The sequence below is a fragment of the Acipenser ruthenus genome, unplaced genomic scaffold, assembly GCF_902713425.1.
Source record: "Acipenser ruthenus unplaced genomic scaffold, fAciRut3.2 maternal haplotype, whole genome shotgun sequence".
Lineage (NCBI taxonomy): Eukaryota > Metazoa > Chordata > Actinopteri > Acipenseriformes > Acipenseridae > Acipenser > Acipenser ruthenus.
The window spans coordinates 20,690-41,001 of record NW_026708393.1 but is presented as its reverse complement, the minus strand read 5'-3'; the positions used below and the strand labels follow the sequence as shown (position 1 = coordinate 41,001).

The following is a 20,312-nucleotide window of genomic DNA, read 5'->3' as shown; positions in this document are numbered from 1 at the left end:
CTTACAGAGGGACAAAGATAAGGTCAAGATCATGGCAGATGTACAAAATACAAAAAAAGTTTATTTTTTTTTATTTCTGACAGAACTCGACGACTTTTGTCTTGTCGTACATTTTATTGATTTATTGAAGCCGATTTTAATCGGCGGAAATGTTTAAAAACTAAAAAAAAAAACGGACGAACAAATTAAAAAAACAAAAGACAATGTTCCCTGCCAGGACCTCGGGCGGGATCTGATAAAAACCCGCGAATTGTTACGTCACTCCCAGCGACAGCATCTTTGTCAGTGCACAAAATGGCGTCCTACTGTTTGACTGTCAGCCGGCTTCAGGTAAGAAAAGGTTAAAAAGACGAAAAATAACGAACTTCCCGGCACCTAAACACGGGGTTTACGATCTTCAAACGTTTCTGCAACGAAATAGGTCGCTCTGCGGGGCTGTTAGAGCGTTTTTGGGGGACTAAAAGTGTCTAAACTTGGTCGCCACCCCTACAATCTGAACAGGTTGCTAGGTCACGGTGTCCGTAACTAACGGGGCCGCGTTCATAAATACATAGCCGAGGCAAAGACGCTTTTTAACTTAAAAAACATCAATATTACACGCTGTGAAGTGTCAGTTATGGTTATTTAGCGATGCGTTTTGATATAACTGTGTAAAGTTAAGCTGTGTCTGGTCTCTCTAGTACACAAGGTGACCGCAAGGTTAACGCTGTTGTTATAAATCGTGGATCTGTTGCGTTTTAATTACATGTCTGGGGGAGACTCGTGTATTTTTAAATGGCTAATGTTGTTTTTCTTGGAAAGAAAATGCGCATTTTGGCTCTTTGTCGTGTTTTGTTTGACTCGCATTGCGTGTAAATCGGGCTGCGCATTGCGCTGGCTTTCCTGAGACTCCGCCGACTTTGGAAAAATTCGTTTTTACATTTTGAGGACTGATTTACCGTGATTTATTTGTGTTTCTTAAGCAGTTTTTTTTGTTTTAAAAGATTATTTTATGTTAATAAAACCATTTTTAAATGTGTTTTTTGTCTTTACATTTGTATTTATTTTATTAATTGATTTTACATTGATAACTGATTTTACCGTTTCATTTTTTTTAAGATTATATTAATAAAACCATTTAAATGTGTTTTTTGCCATTATTATTATTATTATTATTATTATTATTATTATTTATTATTATTTATTATTATTAATTGTTTTTACATTGATAACTGATTTTACCGTTTCTTTTTTTAAGATTATTTTATATTAATAAAACAATTTTTAAATGTGTTTTTTGCCATTATTATTATTATTAATTGTTTTTACATTGATAACTGATTTTTACCGTTTCATTTGTTTTAAGATAATTTTATATTAATAAAACATTTAAGATGTGTTTCCCTTTATCATTTGTATTTAATTTTATTTATTATAAATTGTTTTTACATTGAGGACTGATTCACCGTGATTTCTTTTGATGATTTGATATCAGACTTTTTCCTTTATTTATTTATTTATGTACTTATTATAAATGTTTTTACATTGAGAACTGATTTATCGTGATTTTAAAAATACACAAATAAAACATTCTATATAAAATCATTCTAATGTTATTTTTTTCAATTTTCCTTGTGTTTGTTCATGATTTATTTCTTATTTATATTAATAAGTAAATAAATATCAAAATAAAACGCCGATGTCGTTTTATTCGTTATGGGAAGACCTCGGATTGCGTTTGAAAGCAGACCCAGTCCAATCTGTCTGAACTGGGTCTGGTTCTGTTCAGAGGAGAGAGAGACACTCCTGGCTGCAGTTCAGCGTTTCAAAATCACGTGGTGACAACAGAGGCGACCCCTGAAGCTCAATACATTATTTATTATTATTATTATTATTATTATTATTATTATTATTATTATTATTATTTATTTCTTAGCAGACGCCCTTATCCAGGGCGACTTATAGATGTAAAATGAAGGTGCTAAACTCATTCACAATAATAGATAGAGATAGATAGATAGATAGAATATTTTATATATAATATTATATGGCTGTGTGGTCCAGTGGTTAAAGTACAGGGCTTGTAACCAGGAGGTCCCCGGTTCAAATCCCACCTCAGCCGCTGACTCACTGTGTGACCCTGAGCGAGTCACTTCACCTCCTTGTGCTCCGTCTTTCGGGTGAGACGTAGTTGTAAGTGACTCTGCAGCTGATGCATAGTTCACACACCCTAGTCTCTGTAAGTCGCCTTGGATAAAGGCGTCTGCTAAATAAATGCGAGACCCTGAGCGAGTCGCTTCACCTCCTTGTGCTCCGTCCTTCGGATGAGATGTCAAACAAACGAGCTCCTATTGGAAGTGACTCTGCAGCAGCAGTTGTTGATGATGCAGAGTTCACCCTCCTAGTCTCTGGAAGTCGCTTTGGAGGAAAAGCCTCCGCTAACTAACTAACTTCAATTCTGTTCTGAGAAGCTCATTTTAACAGAACAGCGCTGAGGGCGGTTTTGCAAAAGTTATTTATTTCCGTCCCTGCTCGGGTGCAGAGACGAGTACGGCTCTCTGCTGACCCGCTGTCTCTGTCTCGTTCTTTCCCAGCATGCCCTGGGGCGCGGGGCGAGGCGCCTGCACCTCACCACGGCGTTCGACGCGCGAGCGAAAGTGGCGATGAGCCGTTTCGAGGCGAACCACTTCGTCAACTACGAGAAAATGCAGAAGAACATTGACATCGTCAGGCAGAGGTGAGAGAGAGGGAATCAGACTCCTATCCTACAGCAGTGTGATCCAGTCCAGGTTTTACTGCTACCAGCTTGATCAGCCCCCAGTGTGTCTAGCTAACAAGCTCAGGTGTGTCTTATTATTAAACTCCCAGTGAAACCAGGACTGGATCACACTGCTGTGTTTATTTCTACAAAACAAAAATCCAGGAATAGCTAAATTTTGTGTTTTTCTGCCCCTGTAACTTAAGGAAGTGCTTTGTTTGGTTACAAACTTGAATTAAAATGTTATGAAAAGTACTGAACATACTAATCCTATCTCCTTTCCTCTCCTCTCTTCAATCTCCTCCCTTTCCTCTCTTCAATCTCCTCCCTTTCCCCTCTCTCCTCCCTCTCCTCTCCTCCCTCTCCTCCCTTTCCCCTCTCTCTCGCCCCTCCCTTTCCCCTCTCTCTCGCCCCTCCCTTTCCCCTCTCTCTCGCCCCTCCCTTTCCCCTCTCTCTCGCCCCTCCCTTTCCCCTCTCTCTCGCCCCTCCCTTTCCCCCCTCTCTCGCCCCTCCCTTTCCCCCCTCTCTCGCCCCTCCCTTTCCCCCCTCTCTCGCCCCTCCCTTTCCCCCCTCTCTCGCCCCTCCCTTTCCTCTCTCCTCTTCTCTTTCTCCTCCCTTTCCTCTCTCTCTCTCTCCTCTTTCTCCTCTCTCTCCTCTTTCTCCTCTCTCTCCTCTTTCTCCTCTCTCTCCTCTTTCTCCTCCCTTTCCTCTCTCTCTCCTCTTTCTCCTCCCTTCCCTCTCTCTCTCTCCTCTTTCTCCTCCCTTTCCTCTCTCTCTCCTCCCTTTCCTCTCTCTCTCCTCTCTCTCCTCCCTTTCTCTTCTGTCTCTCCTCCTCCTCCTCCTCCCCCCTCTTCTGTCTCTCTCTCTCTCCTCCTCCTCCCCCCTCTCTCCTCCCTTTCCTCTCTCTCGCTCCTCCCTTTCCTCTCTCCCTCCTCCAGGCTGGCTCGCCCCCTCACCCTCTCTGAGAAGATCGTGTACTCTCACCTGGCAGAGCCGGACTCTCAGGAGATCGCTCGCGGGCGCTCCTACCTGCGCTTGCACCCGGACCGCGTGGCCATGCAGGACGCCACGGCCCAGATGGCCATGCTGCAGTTCATCAGCAGCGGCCTGCCCCGCGTGGCCGTGCCGTCCACCATCCACTGCGACCACCTGATCGAGGCGCTGTCCGGAGGACCGCAGGACCTGGAGCGAGCCAAGGTGAGTCACCCTGCCCTCCCAGAACCACAGCCAGACCCCCCGGCTGTTTCACTGCTCTCTTTAACCCTTAGCGGTCCATTTATTCAGTGTCTGTCAGGCGAGTCGGGTCCAGTTTATTTTCACAAGTAATTTTATTCCCAGTAAAACAGGTTTAAACGTCTCTGCATGTCAACAGGACTCTCAGTACTGCCTCTCCAGCCCTGCTCCTTGCTCGCTGTGTTTCACATCCCTCTTCATCGTCGCGCGTACTGATCAAATCATCTCCTGATCGCTCGACTGATCACCAAACTCCTCGATAACGAGATCCGAGTCGTTATTTTTTAACTGGAACATCTCAAAACGCTCTGAGGATGTCAGTGATGTTTTTTGAGCGCTGGATGCGGACTTGGTCCTCTCGGAACTACATTTCCCGTCATCCTCCTGCTCGCTGGTTACACACGTGAGCAGGAGGATGATGGGAAATGTAGTCCTGAGGAGGTCCAATGCGGGTACGTGGGAAGCCATCTTGAGGCAGTGGAATGCATTTTAAAAATGTTAAAGTGGTCAAAATGTAAAAAAATAAATAGTAATTAAAACTATATACACACACCTTAGGTAAACAGTTGTAGCAACACGAGGAGGGGCTTCACACTGGGGCTGGGAGCTGTGGTTCTGTATTGTAATAGGTTTGTATTGGAGCAGAAGACCACAGCATAAAGAACTACAGCTCCCAGCATCCCTCACCATTGCCGTGGGTGCAGAGGCATGCTGGGAGCCGTAGTACTGTATTGTAATAGAGGTTTGTATTGGAGCAGAAGACCACAGCATAAAGAACTACAGCTCCCAGCATCCCTCACCATTGCCGTGGGTGCAGAGGCATGCTGGGAGCCGTAGTACTGTATTGTAATAGAGGTTTGTATTGGAGCAGAAGACCACAGCATAAAGAACTACAGCTCCCAGCATGCCTCACCATTGCCGCGGGTGCAGAGGCATGCTGGGAGCCGTAGTTCTGTATTGTAATAGAGATTTGTATTGGAGCAGAAGACCACAGCATAAAGAACTACAGCTCCCAGCATGCCTCACCATTGCCGTGGGTGCAGAGGCATGCTGGGAGCCGTAGTACTGTATTGTAATAGAGGTTTGTATTGGAGCAGAAGACCACAGCATAAAGAACTACAGCTCCCAGCATGCCTCACCATTGCCGCGGGTGCAGAGGCATGCTGGGAGCCGTAGTTCTGTATTGTAATAGAGATTTGTATTGGAGCAGAAGACCACAGCATAAAGAACTACAGCTCCCAGCATGCCTCACCATTGCCGTGGGTGCAGAGGCATGCTGGGAGCCGTAGTTCTGTATTGCAATGGCCAAAAGTTTGGTGAAAGATGGGGGCTGGTGCTGCTAGTTTGATTTTTGTCATCAAATTATTTATTTTATTTTATTTTTTAAATATTTCTCTCTCCCCTCTAGGATGTGAACCAAGAAGTGTACAAATTCCTGGCCACGGCTGCTGCAAAATACGGAGTGGGATTCTGGAAGCCGGGATCAGGAATCATTCACCAGGTCAGTTGAGTTTTCAGTGTGTTTTATTTCTATAGAGGGGCTTAGATCGCGCGGGATCTGAGAAAACAGAGAGAGCGGTCTGACTGAAAATGACACTGAATACAGGACTGGACTAATCTCAATACAGAACAGAAATTCATGCAAACATTGTGGAAAATTAACTTTATTTATATTTATGTATTTATTTTTTTAATCTAATCATTACCCTGGTTTTACAAACAAGCTGTAGGGTTGGTATTTACTGTTGTGTGTGTGTGTGTGTGTGTGTGTGTGTGTGTGTGGATGTATACACACACACAGCAGTGTGGGCAGCAGTGTGGAGTAGCGGTCAGGGGCTCTGGACTCTTGACCGGAGGGTCGTGGGTTCAATCCCAGGTGGGGGACACTGCTGCTGTACCCTTGAGCAAGGTACTTTACCTAGATTGCTCCAGTAAAAAACCCAACTGTGTAAATGGGGAATTGTATGTAAAAATAATGTGATATCTTGTAACAATTGTAAGTTGCCCTGGATAAGGGCGTCTGCTAAGAAATAAATAATAATAATAATAATCTATATGTAGATATATTTATCTAAATTAAGTCAGTATATTCTGTCTGTTTTAAGATATTTACCTGGAAAAATGGTTAGAAATGTTTGCCGTTGAATTTACACTGAAGACGCTGAGAGAGACTTCTAGTGGAAACGTTTGCCGTTGAATTTACACTGAAGACGCTGAGAGAGACTTCTAGTGGAAACGTTTGCCGTTGAATTTACACTGAAGACGCTGAGAGAGACTTCTAGTGGAAACGTTTGCCATTGAATTTACACTGAAGACGCTGAGAGAGACTTCTAGTGGAAACGTTTGCCGTTGAATTTACACTGGTTCAGTCTCTTGCAATGAACACTAAACTGAGCGTCTCTCTGTCTCTCCCTGCAGATCATCCTGGAGAACTACGCCTACCCTGGTGTGTTGCTGATAGGCACAGACTCTCACACCCCCAACGGGGGGGGCCTGGGGGGTGTGTGTATCGGGGTGGGGGGCGCGGACGCAGTCGACGTGATGGCGGGGATCCCCTGGGAGCTGAAGTGTCCCAACGTGAGTCTTACTGTCCCCCCAAAAGACAACCTGTCTGTCTGTCTAAATATCCCACAGTTCCCAGCAATATCCTGTAGCTCTCTTCACTATAAAATCAGCTACAAACCTCCTTCAACCAAAGTCTATCTACAGGGCTGGGAATCAGACTCCCGCTGCACAGCAGTGTGATCCAGTCCTGGTTTCACTAGGAGTTTAATAATAAGACACACCTGAGCTTGTTAGCTAGACACACTGGGGGCTGATCAAGCTGGTAGCAGTAAAACCTGGACTGGATCACGCTGCTGTGCAATAGGAGTCTGATTCCCCTCCCTGATCTCTCTGTCTAAATATCCCACAGTTCCCACCAATATCCTGTAGCTCTCTTCACTATAAAATCAGCTACAAACCTCCTTCATATCTACAGGGCTGGTAATAAGATCTATTTCTCGCTCTCTCTCTCGCTCTCGCTCTCTCTCTCTCTCTCTCTCTCTCTCTCTCTCTCTCTCTCTCTCTCTCGCTCTCTGTGTGTAGGTGATCGGGGTGAAGCTCACTGGCTCCCTCTCTGGCTGGACCTCCCCCAAAGATGTGATCCTCAAAGTGGCCGGAATCCTGACTGTGAAAGGGGGTACGGGCGCCATCGTGGAGTACCACGGACCGGGCATCGACTCCATCTCCTGCACAGGTCGGGCACTCTGTCTGTGGGAGGCATTGTGAAGCACAGAGAGGTCTGGTAAAGCATAGGGAAGCATTGTAAAGCACAGAGAGGTGTGGTAAAGCATAGGGAAGCATTGTAAAGCACAGAGAGGTCTGGTAAAGCATAGGGAAACATTGTAAAGCACAGAGAGGTCTGGTAAAGCATAGGGAAGCATTGTAAAGCACAGAGAGGTCTGGTGAAGCATAGGGAAGCATTGTAAAGCACAGAGAGGTCTGGTAAAGCATAGGGAAGCATTGTAAAGCACAGAGAGGTCTGGTAAAGCATAGGGAAGCATTGTAAAGCACAGAGAGGTCTGGTAAAGCATAGGGAAGCATTGTAAAGCACAGAGAGGTCTGGTAAAGCATAGGGAAGCATTGTAAAGCACAGAGAGGTCTGGTAAAGCATAGGGAAGCATTGTAAAGCACAGAGAGGTGTGGTGAAGCATTGTAAAGCACAGAGAGGTCTGGTAAAGCATAGGGAAGCATTGTAAAGCACAGAGAGGTCTGGTAAAGCATAGGGAAGCATTGTAAAGCACAGAGAGGTCTGGTAAAGCATAGGGATGCATTGTAAAGCACAGAGAGGTCTGGTAAAGCATAGGGAAGCATTGTAAAGCACAGAGTGGTCTGTTGAAGCATAGGGAAGCATGTTTGTAATTACATTTTTAAATAGATAAGGGCTGGGAATCAGACTCCCGCTGCACAGCAGTGTGATCCTCCCTGATCTCTCTGTCTAAATATCCCACAACTATCACCAATATACTGTGTATGCTTTAACTTGGGTCTCCTGTGCTAGTTACCCTGTCTGTCTGTCTGTCTGTCTGATTCCCAGCCCTGTATTTTTCTTCCATCTATCAGTTTATTTCGATCTCCCTGTTTTTCTATATCTCCGTCTCCTCCTCTCTTTCTAGGAATGGCTACAATCTGTAACATGGGGGCTGAGATCGGAGCCACAACATCCGTCTTCCCTTATAATCACCGCATGAAGACCTACCTGGAAAAGACTGGGAGAGGAGGTGAGGGTGGCAAAGCTGGAATCCAGGGTCAAACTGACCAGGAGCCCCAGTCAGGGGAGCGCAGGGGGTACCCCGAGGCACGGCCGCGTGGTGCGCAGGGGGGAGTCACACAGTCAGGGGAGCGCAGGGGTCCCCAAGGGTCTCTCCTGGTGAAGGCACGGTCGTGTGGGGGAGTCGCACAGTCAGGGGAGCGCAGGGGTCCCCAAGGGTCTCTCCTGGTGAAGGCACGGCCGCGTGGGGGAGTCGCACAGTCAGGGGAGCTCAGGGGTCCCCGATTCATCAAACTGAACAGGATTGTGGGGGTCTGTCTGTCTGTCTGTCTGTGTGTCTGCAGCTTTAATGACACTAAACTCTTTTCAGAATGTAGTAAACTAACACAGACCCCAAGAAGAAGGGATTCTATATTATACTGTAGCGTCAAACTGAACAGGATTGTGGGGCTCTGTGTCTGTCTGTCAGTCTGTCTGTCTGTCTGCAGCTTTAATGACACTAAACTCTTTTCAGAATCTAGTAAACTAACACAGACCCCAAGAAGAAGGGATTCTATATTATACTGTAGCGTCAAACTGAACAGGATTGTGGGGCTCTGTCTGTCTGTCTGTCTGTCTGTGTGTCTGTCTGCAGCTTTAATGACACTAAACTCTTTTCAGAATGTAGTAAACTAACACAGACCCCAAGAAGAAGGGATTCTATATTATACTGTAGCGTCAAACCGAACAGGATTGTGGGGCTCTGTCTGTCTGTCTGTCTGTCTGTCTGTCTGTCTGTCTGCAGCTTTAATGACACTAAACTCTTTTCAGAATGTAGTAAACTAACACAGACCCCAAGAAGAAGGGATTCTATATTATACTGTAGCGTCAAACTGAACAGGATTGTTGGGCTCTGTCTTTGTCTCATATTCTCTCTCTCTCTCTCTCTCTCGTTCCTCTCATTCTCAGGGGTCGCTGCGTTGGCTGATGATTTTAAAGATCTTCTGGTCCCTGATAAGGGCTGTGAATACGACCAGGTCATCGAGATCAATCTGGACACGGTAACGAAGCGTCCTGGGTTTCATTTTTAGATTTTAATGAGTCATTTCTCAGTGCTTGACTACGCTGTGCTGTGTAATAGAGATAGACTGACCTGGACAGCAGTGTGGAGTAGCGGTCAGGGGCTCTGGACTCTTGACCGGAGGGTCGTGGGTTCAATCCCAGGTGGGGGGGACACTGCTACTGTACTTGAGCAAGGTACTTTACCTAGATTGCTCCAGTAAAAACCCAACTGTATAAATGGGGAATTGTATGTAAAAAATAATGTGATATCTTGTAACAATTGTAAGTCGCCCTGGATAAGGGCGTCTGCTAAGAAATAAATAATAATAATAATAATAATATATTATGAGGTGTGTGACACACCACAGATTAGGTAATTTTTTTAACACCTTCATATCTGCTCCTTTCCTGTATTATGATTTTCTGTGAGGTGATATTTTGTGCTGTGATCACTTGTAACAGTTGTGAGTCGCCCTGGGTAACAGCGTCTGCTAAGAAATATTATTATTATTATTATTATTATTATTATTATTATTATTATTATTATTATTGAGATACAGGGAGAGGGGAGGGAGGGTCTGTCACACACACAGTGCAGGAGAATGAAACACCCTCTCAGCATGATTAGAGGGACACACACACACACACACACACACACACACACAGTGTAACCCTGACATACTGTATCAAACAAATCTGTAGTCCTGGGTTGAGGTATTCAGTTAATCCTGACCTCTGTATAATGACTCTCTCCCTCTCCTCTCTCTCTGTGCCCTTCTCCTCTCCTCCTCCTCTCTCTCTCTCTCTCTCTCTCTGCCCCTCTTCTCTCTCCTCGCTCTGCCCTTCTCTCTCTCCTCTCCCCTCTGCTCTCCCTCTCTCATCTCATCTCCTCTCCCTCTCCTCTCTCTGTGCCCTTCTCCTCTCTCCCTCTCCCCTCTTCTCTCTCCTCTCTGCCCCTCTCTCTCCTCTCTCTCTCTCTCCTCCCTCTGCCCCTTCCTCCTCTCTCTCCTCCCTCTCTGCCCCTTCCTCCTCCTCTCTCTCTCTCTGCCCCTTCCTCCTCCTCCTCTCTCTCTGCCTCTGCCCCTCTCTCTCTCTCTCAGCTGAAGCCCCACATTAACGGCCCGTTCACCCCAGATCTCGCTCACCTCGTCTCCGAGATCGGGGGGGTGGCTCAGAAGTCTGGCTGGCCTCTGGAAGTCAAAGTGGGTGAGTGACACCGCCTCCTGCTGGCGGAGGGGAGGCAGTGCAGGCGCAGGTCACGCGTCACACGTTCCTCCATCTCTCTGTTTGAAGCGCTTCTCCCATTGTCAGGAAACTGCCTCTTAACATTATTCAGCTCAAGATCTTGAATCTCTGAATCTGGGGATATAGGGAGGTCTGTCTTCATTGTAAAGAACTACAGCTCCCAGCATCCCTCGCCACTGCCGCAGGTGAAGAGGCATGCTGGGAGCTGTAGTCCCATAGTTACAATACAAGATTCATATTGAAACACAGTGCGGTTTACAGCAAATCACAACACTGCTAGAATACAAGATGGAGGCAGCGAGGCAGGATCGCAGCGAGTTCTCTCTCCAGTGTCCGCTGAGGATCCAGTAACGCAGCGCTGAGCTCAGGCAGGTCCAGAGCAGAGCAGGAGGGGCCAAGCAAGAGAGAATTTTATATGAAGGAGGCTCGCTGGTCCCAGCGGGTTAGAGAAAGGGGGTCTCGATACCAGGAGGTTCAAATCCCGGCTCAGCCACTGACTCACTGTGTGTGTGTGTGTGTGTGTGCGCGTGTGTGACCCTGAGCGAGTCGCTTCACCTCCTTGTGCTCCGTTCTTCGGATGAGACGTCAAACAAACGAGCTCCTATTGGAAGTGACTCTGCAGCAGCAGCAGTTGTTGATGATGCAGAGTTCACCCTCCTAGTCTCTGGAAGTCGCTTTGGAGAAAAAGCCTCCACTGAACGACTCATTAGTAAGTGTTGAATTTAAATCAAGGGAAGTCATGTTAAAACTTCACAATGCATGAGTGAGACCTCATCTAGAATATTGTGTTCAGTTCTGGTCGCCTCGCTACAGAAAAAGGATATTGCTGCTCTAGAAAGAGTGCAAAGAAGAGCAACCAGAATTATCCCGGGTTTAAAAGGCATGTCGTATGCAGACAGGCTAAAAGAATTGAATCTATTCAGTCTTGAACAAAGAAGACTACGCGGCGATCTGATTCAAACATTCTAAATCCTAAAAGGTATAGACAATGTCGACCCAGGGGACTTTTTCAACCTGAAAAAAGAGGACCAGGGGTCACAAATTAGATAAAGGGGCATTCAGAACAGAAAATAGGAGGCACTTTTTTTACACAGAGAATTGTGAGGGTCTGGAACCAACTCCCCAGTAATGTTGTTGAAGCCGACACCCTGGGATCCTTCAAGAAGCTGCTTGACGAGATTCTGGGATCAATAAGCTACTAACAACAAAACGAGCAAGATGGGCCGAATGGCTTCCTCTCGTTTGGAAACTTTCTTATGGGTGAAAAATATTATTTTTTCTATTTTTTTAAGGGGTAATATTAAGAGAGAGCAGAGAACGAGTCAGGGGGGAGTCTCCCCTGGTAAAGGCACGGCCGTGTCATTTCCCTCCGTAAAGGACTACATCTCCCATCATCCCTCACTGTTGCTACAAGCGTGGAGGCATGCTGGGAGATGTAGTCTAATAACCAGGACTGGATGGCTGAAGGACTGGTAGAATCCTTTTACTATGGCTGGGGAGTCACAGAACAGCACAGAAAAAATAATGTGGTATACAGTTTGGCCACACGGGGGCAGCAAAAGCTAATGAATTACACATTGAAAAAAAACTAAATTTTACAAAACGCCTGAATTTCTCGTTTTGGAAGCTTTGTGTTTTTAATTGGGTTCTGTGCTTCTTGCGCAGGGCTGATCGGAAGCTGTACCAACTCCAGTTATGAGGATATGGGCAGGGCGGCTTCCCTGGCAAAGCAGGCGCTGGACAAGGGGATGAAATGCAAGGCCCAGTTCACCGTGACTCCCGGGTCCGAGCAGATCCGAGCCACCATCGAGAGAGACGGCTACGTGAGTCCCCGTCCTTAATCAATAATCAATACTCTCCTTTGCTGCAGAGGCATGCTGGGAGCCATTGTCTTATATTGTAAGAGAGGTTTGTATTGCTGGGGATACGAGACCCACAGCATAAAGAACTACAGCTCCCAGCATGCCTCACCATTGCTGTGGGTGTAGAGGCATGCTGGGAGCCATAGTTCTGTATCGTAAAAGAGGTCTGTATCGCTTGTGATACCACAGCATAAAGAACTACAGCTCCCAGCATGCCTCACCATTGCTGTGGGTGTAGAGGCATGCTGGGAGCCGTAGTTCTGTATCGTAAAAGAGGTCTGTATCGCTTGTGATACCACAGCATAAAGAACTACAGCTCCCAGCATGCCTCACCATTGCCGCGGCTGCAGAGGCATGCTGGGAGCCGTAGTCCGAGCTAGCTAAACTTATTTTCTGTTTTTCTTTTTGTCCTAACAGGCGAAGATTCTGACCGATGTTGGCGGGCTGGTTCTGGCGAATGCCTGTGGACCCTGCATTGGACAGTGGGACAGGTAGGGGTGAGATTAGCCCCCAAAAAATGAAATCCATTCACAGGGCTGGGAATCAGACTCCTATCGCACAGCAGTGTGATCCAGTTCAGGTTTTACTGCTACCAGCTTGATCAGCCCCCAGTGTGTCTAGCTAACAAGCTCAGGGGTGTCTTATTATTAAACTCCTAGTGAAACCAGGACTGGATCACACTGCTGTGCAGCGGGAGTCTGATTCCCAGCCCTGTAGATAGACTTTGGTTGAAGGAGGTTTGTAGCTGATTTTATAGTGAAGAGAGCTACAGGATATTGCTGGGAACTGTGGGATATTTAGACGGAGAGATCAGGGCTGGGAATCAGACTCCTATCGCACAGCAGCGTGATCCAGTCCAGGTTTTACTGCTACCAGCTTGATCAGCCCCCAGGGTGTCTAGCTTACAAGCTCAGGGGTGATGATGTCACTGATGATGTCACTGGCTGGTGTGCCTTATTATTAAACTCCCAGTGAAAGTATATTTTCTGAGAGACGGGGTCGACTGATACAGTGAAACTGGTTGCCTGTTTTAATTGTGTTTTTTATTTATCTATTGTTTCCCTCCTCAGACGCGACGTGAAGAAGGGAGAGAAGAACACGATCGTGACGTCTTACAACCGGAACTTCACGGGAAGGAACGACGCCAACCCCGCCACCCACGCCTTCGTCACCTCCCCCGAGGTGAGGAGGGGCTTCACTCTGGGGCTGGGGGCTGTGCTTCTGTGCCGTGATAGAGGTCTGTATCGCTTGTGATACGAGACCGCGGCATAAAGAACTACAGCTCCCAGCATGCCTCACCATGGCCGCGGGTGCAGAGGCATGCTGGGAGCTGTAGTTCTGTATTAGAGGTTTGTATTGGAGCAGAAGACCACAGCATAAAGAACTACAGCTCCCAGCGTGCCTCACCATTGCCGCGGGTGCAGAGGCATGCTGGGAGCTGTAGTTCTGTATTGTAATGGCGTAAAGTTTGAAAGATGGTGGCTGGTGCTGCTGGTTTTGACTTTTGTCATTGAATTCTTGTTTTTTACTATTTCTAAACTGACTCGTTTTCTCCCCTCCCTTTCCTCCTTCTCTCCATCTCTCCTCCCTTCCCCTTCTCTCTCTTTTCTCTCTCCCCCTCACTTTCCCTTCTCTCTCTCTCTCTCTCTCTCTCTCTCATATCATTGGTTCCTCACCCCTCCCCCTCTGTCTCTCCCTCCCTCCCTATCCTCTCCCCTCTCTTCCTCTCCCCCTCCCTCTCTCTCTCTCTCTCTCTCCTGTCTCTCCCTCTCCTCCCCTCTTCCTCACTTTCCTGTCTCTTCTTCCCCTCTCCTCTTTTCTCTTTTCCTCTCCCCCTCACTTTCCCCTCTCTCTTCTCTTCTCTCCCCCCTTCTCTCCCCCTCTCCTCTCTCTTTCTCTCATATATCATTGGTTCCTCACCCCTCCCCTCTCTGTCTCTCCCTCCTCCCATTCCTTCTCTCTCTCTCTCTCTCTCTCTCTCTCTCTCTCTCTCAGATCGTCACCGCCATGGCGATCGCTGGCCGGCTGGATTTCGATCCGGAGACGGATTTCCTGACGGCTCCGAGCGGAGAGAAGTTCAAGCTGCAGGCCCCCAGCGGAGACGAGCTGCCGTCCCGGGACTTCGACCCCGGCCAGGACACCTACCAGCACCCCCCGGCCAAGGGGGACTCCCAGCCCGTCGACGTGAGCCCCCAGAGCCAGCGGCTGCAGCTCCTGGAGCCCTTTGAGCGCTGGAGCGGAGAGGAGCTGGAGGACTTGCAGGTTCTCATCAAGGTGAGAGAACGAACTACGGCTCCCAGCATGCCTCTGCACCCGCGGCCATGGTGAGGCATGCTGGGAGCTGTAGTTCTTTATGCTGTGGTCTCGTATCACAAGCGATACAGACCTCTATTACGATACATCATGTACAGCTGTGGACAAAAGTTTAGCATCACCCTCTATATAGAATGAACTGATTCAGCTTCATAGAGTCCAATGAAAGCTGCTGAATAATGTTCCCTTGTTAACATATTGAATTCCACCCCCTCTATATAGAATGAACTCCCTCAGCTTCATAGAGTCCAATGAAAGCTGCTGAATAATGTTCCCTTGTTAACATATTGAATTCCACCCCCTCTATATAGAATGAACTCCCTCAGCTTCATAGAGTCCAATGAAAGCTGCTGAATAATGTTCCCTTGTTAACATATTGAATTCCACCCCCTCTATATAGAATGAACTCCCTCAGCTTCATAGAGTCCAATGAAAGCTGCTGAATAATGTTCCCTTGTTAACATATTGAATTCCACCCCCTCTATATAGAATGAACTGATTCAGCTTCATAGAGTCCAATGAAAGCTGCTGAATAATGTTCTCTTGTTAACATATTGAATTCCACACCCAGCGCTTTGTAGTTTTCCAGATACTGAACAGAAAAACTGACATTGAAAAAAATTTGACGTTTAGAAATCTAACATGAAATACTACTGGACTACGATTATGGCTTCCGGTATAGACTTTATGCATCTCCCTGTGTAAAGTTAACTTGCTGGCTCGGACTACGGCTCCCAGCATGCCTCTGCACCCGCGGCCATGGTGAGGCATGCTGGGAGCTGTAGTTCTTTATGCTGTGGTCTCGTATCACAAGCGATACAGACCTCTATTACGATACATCATGTACAGCTAGCATTTTAGGTTAGATTTTTTCACCCCCCTGACTCTCTGGCGCCCCCGTCTCCCCCCCCGTGCAGGTCAAGGGGAAGTGCACCACTGACCACATCTCCGCGGCCGGACCCTGGCTCAAGTTCCGAGGCCACCTGGACAACATCTCCAACAACCTGCTGATCGGAGCCGTGAACATCGAGAACGAGAAAGTGAACCAGGTCAAGAACCAGCTGACTGGAGAGTACAGCGGAGTGCCGGACACTGCGAGATACTACAAGGTGAGAGAGAGGAGGGGTGTGTGTGTGTGTGTGTGTGTGTGTGAACCAGCTGCCTGGAGAGTACAGCGGAGTGCCGGACACTGCGAGATACTACAAGGTGAGAGAGAGGGTGTGTGTGTGTGTGTGTGTGTGTGAACCAGCTGACTGGAGAGTACAGCGGAGTGCCGGACACTGCGAGATACTACAAGGTGAGAGAGAGGGTGTGTGTGTGTGTGTGTGTGTGTGTGTGTGTGAACCAGCTGACTGGAGAGTACAGCGGAGTGCCGGACACTGCGAGATACTACAAGGTGAGAGAGAGGGTGTGTGTGTGTGTGTGTGTGTGTGTGTGTGAACCAGCTGACTGGAGAGTACAGCGGAGTGCCGGACACTGCGAGATACTACAAGGTGAGAGAGAGGGTGTGTGTGTGTGTGTGTGTGTGTGTGTGAACCAGCTGACTGGAGAGTACAGCGGAGTGCCGGACACTGCGAGATACTACAAGGTGAAAGAGAGGGTGTGTGTGTGTGTGTGTGTGTGAACCAGCTGACTGGAGAGTACAGCGGAGTGCCGGACACTGCAAGATACTACAAGGTGAGAGAGAGGAGGGGTGTGTGTATGTCAGACACTGCAAGATTGTTAGTTTTTAATTCTATGCCTCTCTCTCTTCCCTACCCTTTCCCTCTCTCTCCTCCCTATCCCCTCTCTCCTCCCTTCTCTCTCTCTCTGACTCTCCTCCCTCCCTTCTCTCCTCTTTCTAACACTCTCTCTCGTTGTCTCTCTGCAGAAGCACGGTGTGCAGTGGCTGGTGGTCGGGGATGAGAACTACGGCGAGGGTTCGAGCCGGGAGCACGCCGCCCTGGAGCCCCGACACCTGGGGGGGAGGGTCATCCTCACCAAGAGCTTCGCCAGGATCCACGGTGAGGGGGGGGGGGGACGAGAAGAAGAGAGAGAGAGACTGGGAGGAGGGGAGAGAGAGAACTGGGTCTAAGAGAGGGAGACAGAGACACAGAGAGTTTGGGGCTCTAGTGCCTTCATCAGCGTGATTGAAACTAAACTGAGTCCAGCAGACCAGCTCTAGTTTGGGGCTCTAGTGCCTTCATCAGCGTGATTGAAACTAAACTGAGTCCAGCAGACCAGCTCTAGTTTGGGGCTCTAGTGCCTTCATCAGCGTGATTGAAACTAAACTGAGTCCAGCAGACCAGCTCTAGTTTGGGGCTCTAGTGCCTTCATCAGCGTGATTGAAACTAAACTGAGTCCAGCAGACCAGCTCTAGTTTGGGGCTCTAGTGCCTTCATCAGCGTGATTGAAACTAAACTGAGTCCAGCAGACCAGCTCTAGTTTGGGGCTCTAGTGCCTTCATCAGCGTGATTGAAACTAAACTGAGTCCAGCAGACCAGCTCTAGTGTGGGGCTCTAGTGCCTTCATCAGTGTGATTTTTGAAATCTCTTTTCTCCTCTCCTGTGTCTCTCTCTCTCTCTCTCCTCTGCAGAGACTAATCTTAAGAAGCAAGGGATGCTTCCTCTAACGTTTTCCAACCCCAGCGATTACGACAAGATCCGACCGGACGACAAGGTCTCCATCCACGGGCTGAAGGACTTCCTCCCAGGAAAGGTACTGAACCACCGCAGAGAAACTGCATCCCCGCCCCCTGCTGGCGGAGGGGAGGCAGTGCAGGCGCAGGTCACGCGTCACACGTTCCTCCATCTCTCTGTTTGAAGCGCTTCTCCCATTGTCAGGAAACCGGCTCTTAACATTATTCAGCTCAAGATCTTGAAGAGCAGATTCTGGGGGTACAGGGGGGTCTGTCTGTGCATCACGTATGTGATTTGGCTGCTGGATTATGGGTGGGATATTGCTGACTGCCTGTCTGTCTTCCTCTCCTGTCTCTCTTCCTTCTCTCCTGCCCCCCTCTCTGCCTCTTTCTCTTTGCCCCTCTCTCTGTCTGTCTTTCTCCTCTCCTGCCCCCTCTCTCTCTCCGTCTTTCTCCTCTCCTGCCCCTCTGCCTCCTTTCTTTTTCTCTTCTCCTCTCCTGCCTCCTCTCTACCTCTCCTTTCTTGCCCCTTTCTCTGCCTCTCTTTGTCCTTCTCCTCTCCTGCCCCCTCTCTCTCTCTCTCTCTCTCTCTCTCTCTCTCTCTCTCTCTCTCTCTCTCTCTCTCTCTCTCTCTCTCTCTCTCCCCCCGGCCCCCTCCTTTTTTCTTTTCTCTCTTTCTCTCCTCTCTCTCTCTCTCTCTCTCTCTCTCTCCTCCTACCCGCCCTGTCCTTCTTTCCTGCCTGTCTCTCTCATATTTTTCTCTCTCTCTCTCAGCCCCTCAAAGGCATCATCAAGCACCGGGATGGCTCTCAGGACACCGTCTCTCTCAACCACACGTTCAATGAGACACAGATCGAATGGTTCAAGGCGGGCAGCGCCCTCAACAGGATGAAGGAACTGCAGTAGAACCGTCGAGGAGGGGAGGAGCCTGGGAGGGGAGGGGAGGAGCCTGGGAGGGGAGGAGAGGAGCTGGGGAGGGGCGGGGCTAGGAAGCCTAACCCAGCTCATACTAAACAGAGTTCATTAATCCTTAATGAGAGAGAGGGGGAGGCTACAGGGCTGGGAATCAGACTCCCGCTGCACAGCAGTGTGATCCAGTCCTGGTTTCACTGGGAGTTTAATAATCAGACACCCCTGAGCTTGTTAGCTAGACACACTGGGGGCTGATCAAGCTGGTAGCAGTAAAACCTGGACTGGATCACACTGCTGTGCGATAGGAGTCTGATTCCCAGCCCTGTGTACAGTAAAAACAGTTGAATTTTTCTGCTAGCTACACAACCTAGTCTGAATTTGTCCAAGCTTGTCAAACGTTATATATATATAAATGTGATTTTGCGCACGGATCTCGCTCGCGCCTCGACTCGAGTCCTTGGTGTTGTTTTTTCAGTTTTTTTTAATCTGCTCTGAGCTCCGTGATCAGAAGCTGCTCATCGCATTGACAGACAAAAATATGTGTGAAACCACTGACCTGCAAACGGTCAGCCAGCTCCATTCTGTAGAGGGTCAGCCAGCTTCAAATGGTCAGCCAGCTCCATTCTGTAGAGGGTCAGCCAGCTTCAAATGGTCAGCCAGCTCCATTCTGTAGAGGGTCAGCCAGCTTGCAAACGGTCAGCCAGCTCCATTCTGTATGGTCAAGCAACTTCAAATGGTCAACCAGCTTGCAAATGGTCAGCCAGCTCCATTCTAAATAGTCAGCCAGCTTGCTTCACTGTGAGGTCCAACACTAGCCGTTCAGCGTTGAATTCTAGATGCATCTCTATCGCCGTTGCTATCGGTTACAGGAACACGCACTGTATATTATGGTCTGTCGGGTAGCTAAATTATCGAGGGCAGCTTTTTAATGTAGACTGTACGCAGAGCAAATCCCTCAAGCTGTTGTGATGAACAATTCACTGTATCTTCTACACCGAGAAATACGACCATAAACTTCATGAATTCAACGGCAAACGTTTCCTCTAGAAGTCTCTCTCAGCGTCTTCAGTGTAAATTCAACGGCAAACGTTTCCACTAGAAGTCTTTCTCAGCGTCTTCAGTGTAAATTCAATGGCAAACGTTTCCACTAGAAGTCTCTCTCGGAGTCTTCAGTGTAAATTCAACGGCAAACGTTTCCACTAGAAGTCTTTCTCAGCGTCTTCAGTGTAAATTCAATGGCAAACGTTTCCACTAGAAGTCTTTCTCAGCGTCTTCAGTGTAAATTCAACGGCAAACGTTTCCTCTTGAAGTCTCTCTCGGCGTCAACGGTTTGAAATCCGGAGCAAGACTTTCTCTAGCGGAAACGTTCTGTCGTTTTTGAGTCTGAGTTTCTTGTTGTGTTTTTAAATCCTGCTCTAGCGTGTGTTTTAAGCAGCTATGGGTGAAACGACACTCCACACAGCCATTCGAAGACATAAATGGCGTTTTAAATAACCCTTTTTATAAGGGAAAGGGATTCTAAAAAGTGTCTTGAAAGGTGAATGCAAATAAGGGGTGAAAATAGTGTGAAATTCTCCATTTACAAAAGAATACATTCTTAATAATCCATACGTATGATAAGGTCTACTTGATATTTCATTAACTGACCGCTGGGTGTTTGTGCTGCTGTTATTGATTATGAAATATTTATCAAAGTAAAAAAAAAAAAAAAAATACATGGTTGTGAAATAAAAATTGTTTTTTGTGTTTCTTTTAAAAATAAATTCTCCCTCCTCGGCTCCGCTAGAGCCACACTGCTTCCCTCCCAGTCCCTCCTCAGCTCCGCTAGAGCCACACCGCTTCCCTCCCAGTCCCTCCTCAGCTCCGCTAGAGCCACACCGCTTCCCTCCCAGTCCCTCCTCAGCTCCGCTAGAGCCACACCGCTTCCCTCCCAGTCCCTCCTCAGCTCCGCTAGAGCCACGCCGCTTCACTCCCAGTCCCTCCTCAGCTCCGCTAGAGCCACGCCGCTTCCCTCCCAGTCCCTCCTCAGCTCCGCTAGAGCCACGCCGCGTCCCTCCTCAGCTCCGCTAGAGCCACGCCGCTTCCCTCCCAGTTCCTCCT

The 20,312-nt window shown here is 48.0% G+C and overlaps 1 protein-coding gene across 1 annotated transcript; it reads left to right on the top strand.

Moving 5' to 3' along the window:
- The first annotated feature begins 218 nt into the window (after positions 1-218).
- On the top strand, positions 219-19,946 carry LOC117969625 (aconitate hydratase, mitochondrial-like). The gene is made up of 17 exons (XM_059021070.1): positions 219-330; positions 2,574-2,716; positions 3,676-3,934; positions 5,379-5,471; positions 6,389-6,547; positions 7,058-7,208; positions 8,128-8,232; positions 9,171-9,262; positions 10,364-10,469; positions 12,174-12,331; positions 12,788-12,861; positions 13,441-13,552; positions 14,366-14,644; positions 15,601-15,792; positions 16,554-16,686; positions 17,259-17,380; positions 18,075-19,946. Exons 1-17 carry the CDS (start codon positions 295-297, stop codon positions 18,204-18,206), a joined length of 2,346 nt encoding a protein of 781 aa, XP_058877053.1. The 5' UTR covers positions 219-294; the 3' UTR covers positions 18,207-19,946.
- Positions 19,947-20,312: the final 366 nt, after the last annotated feature.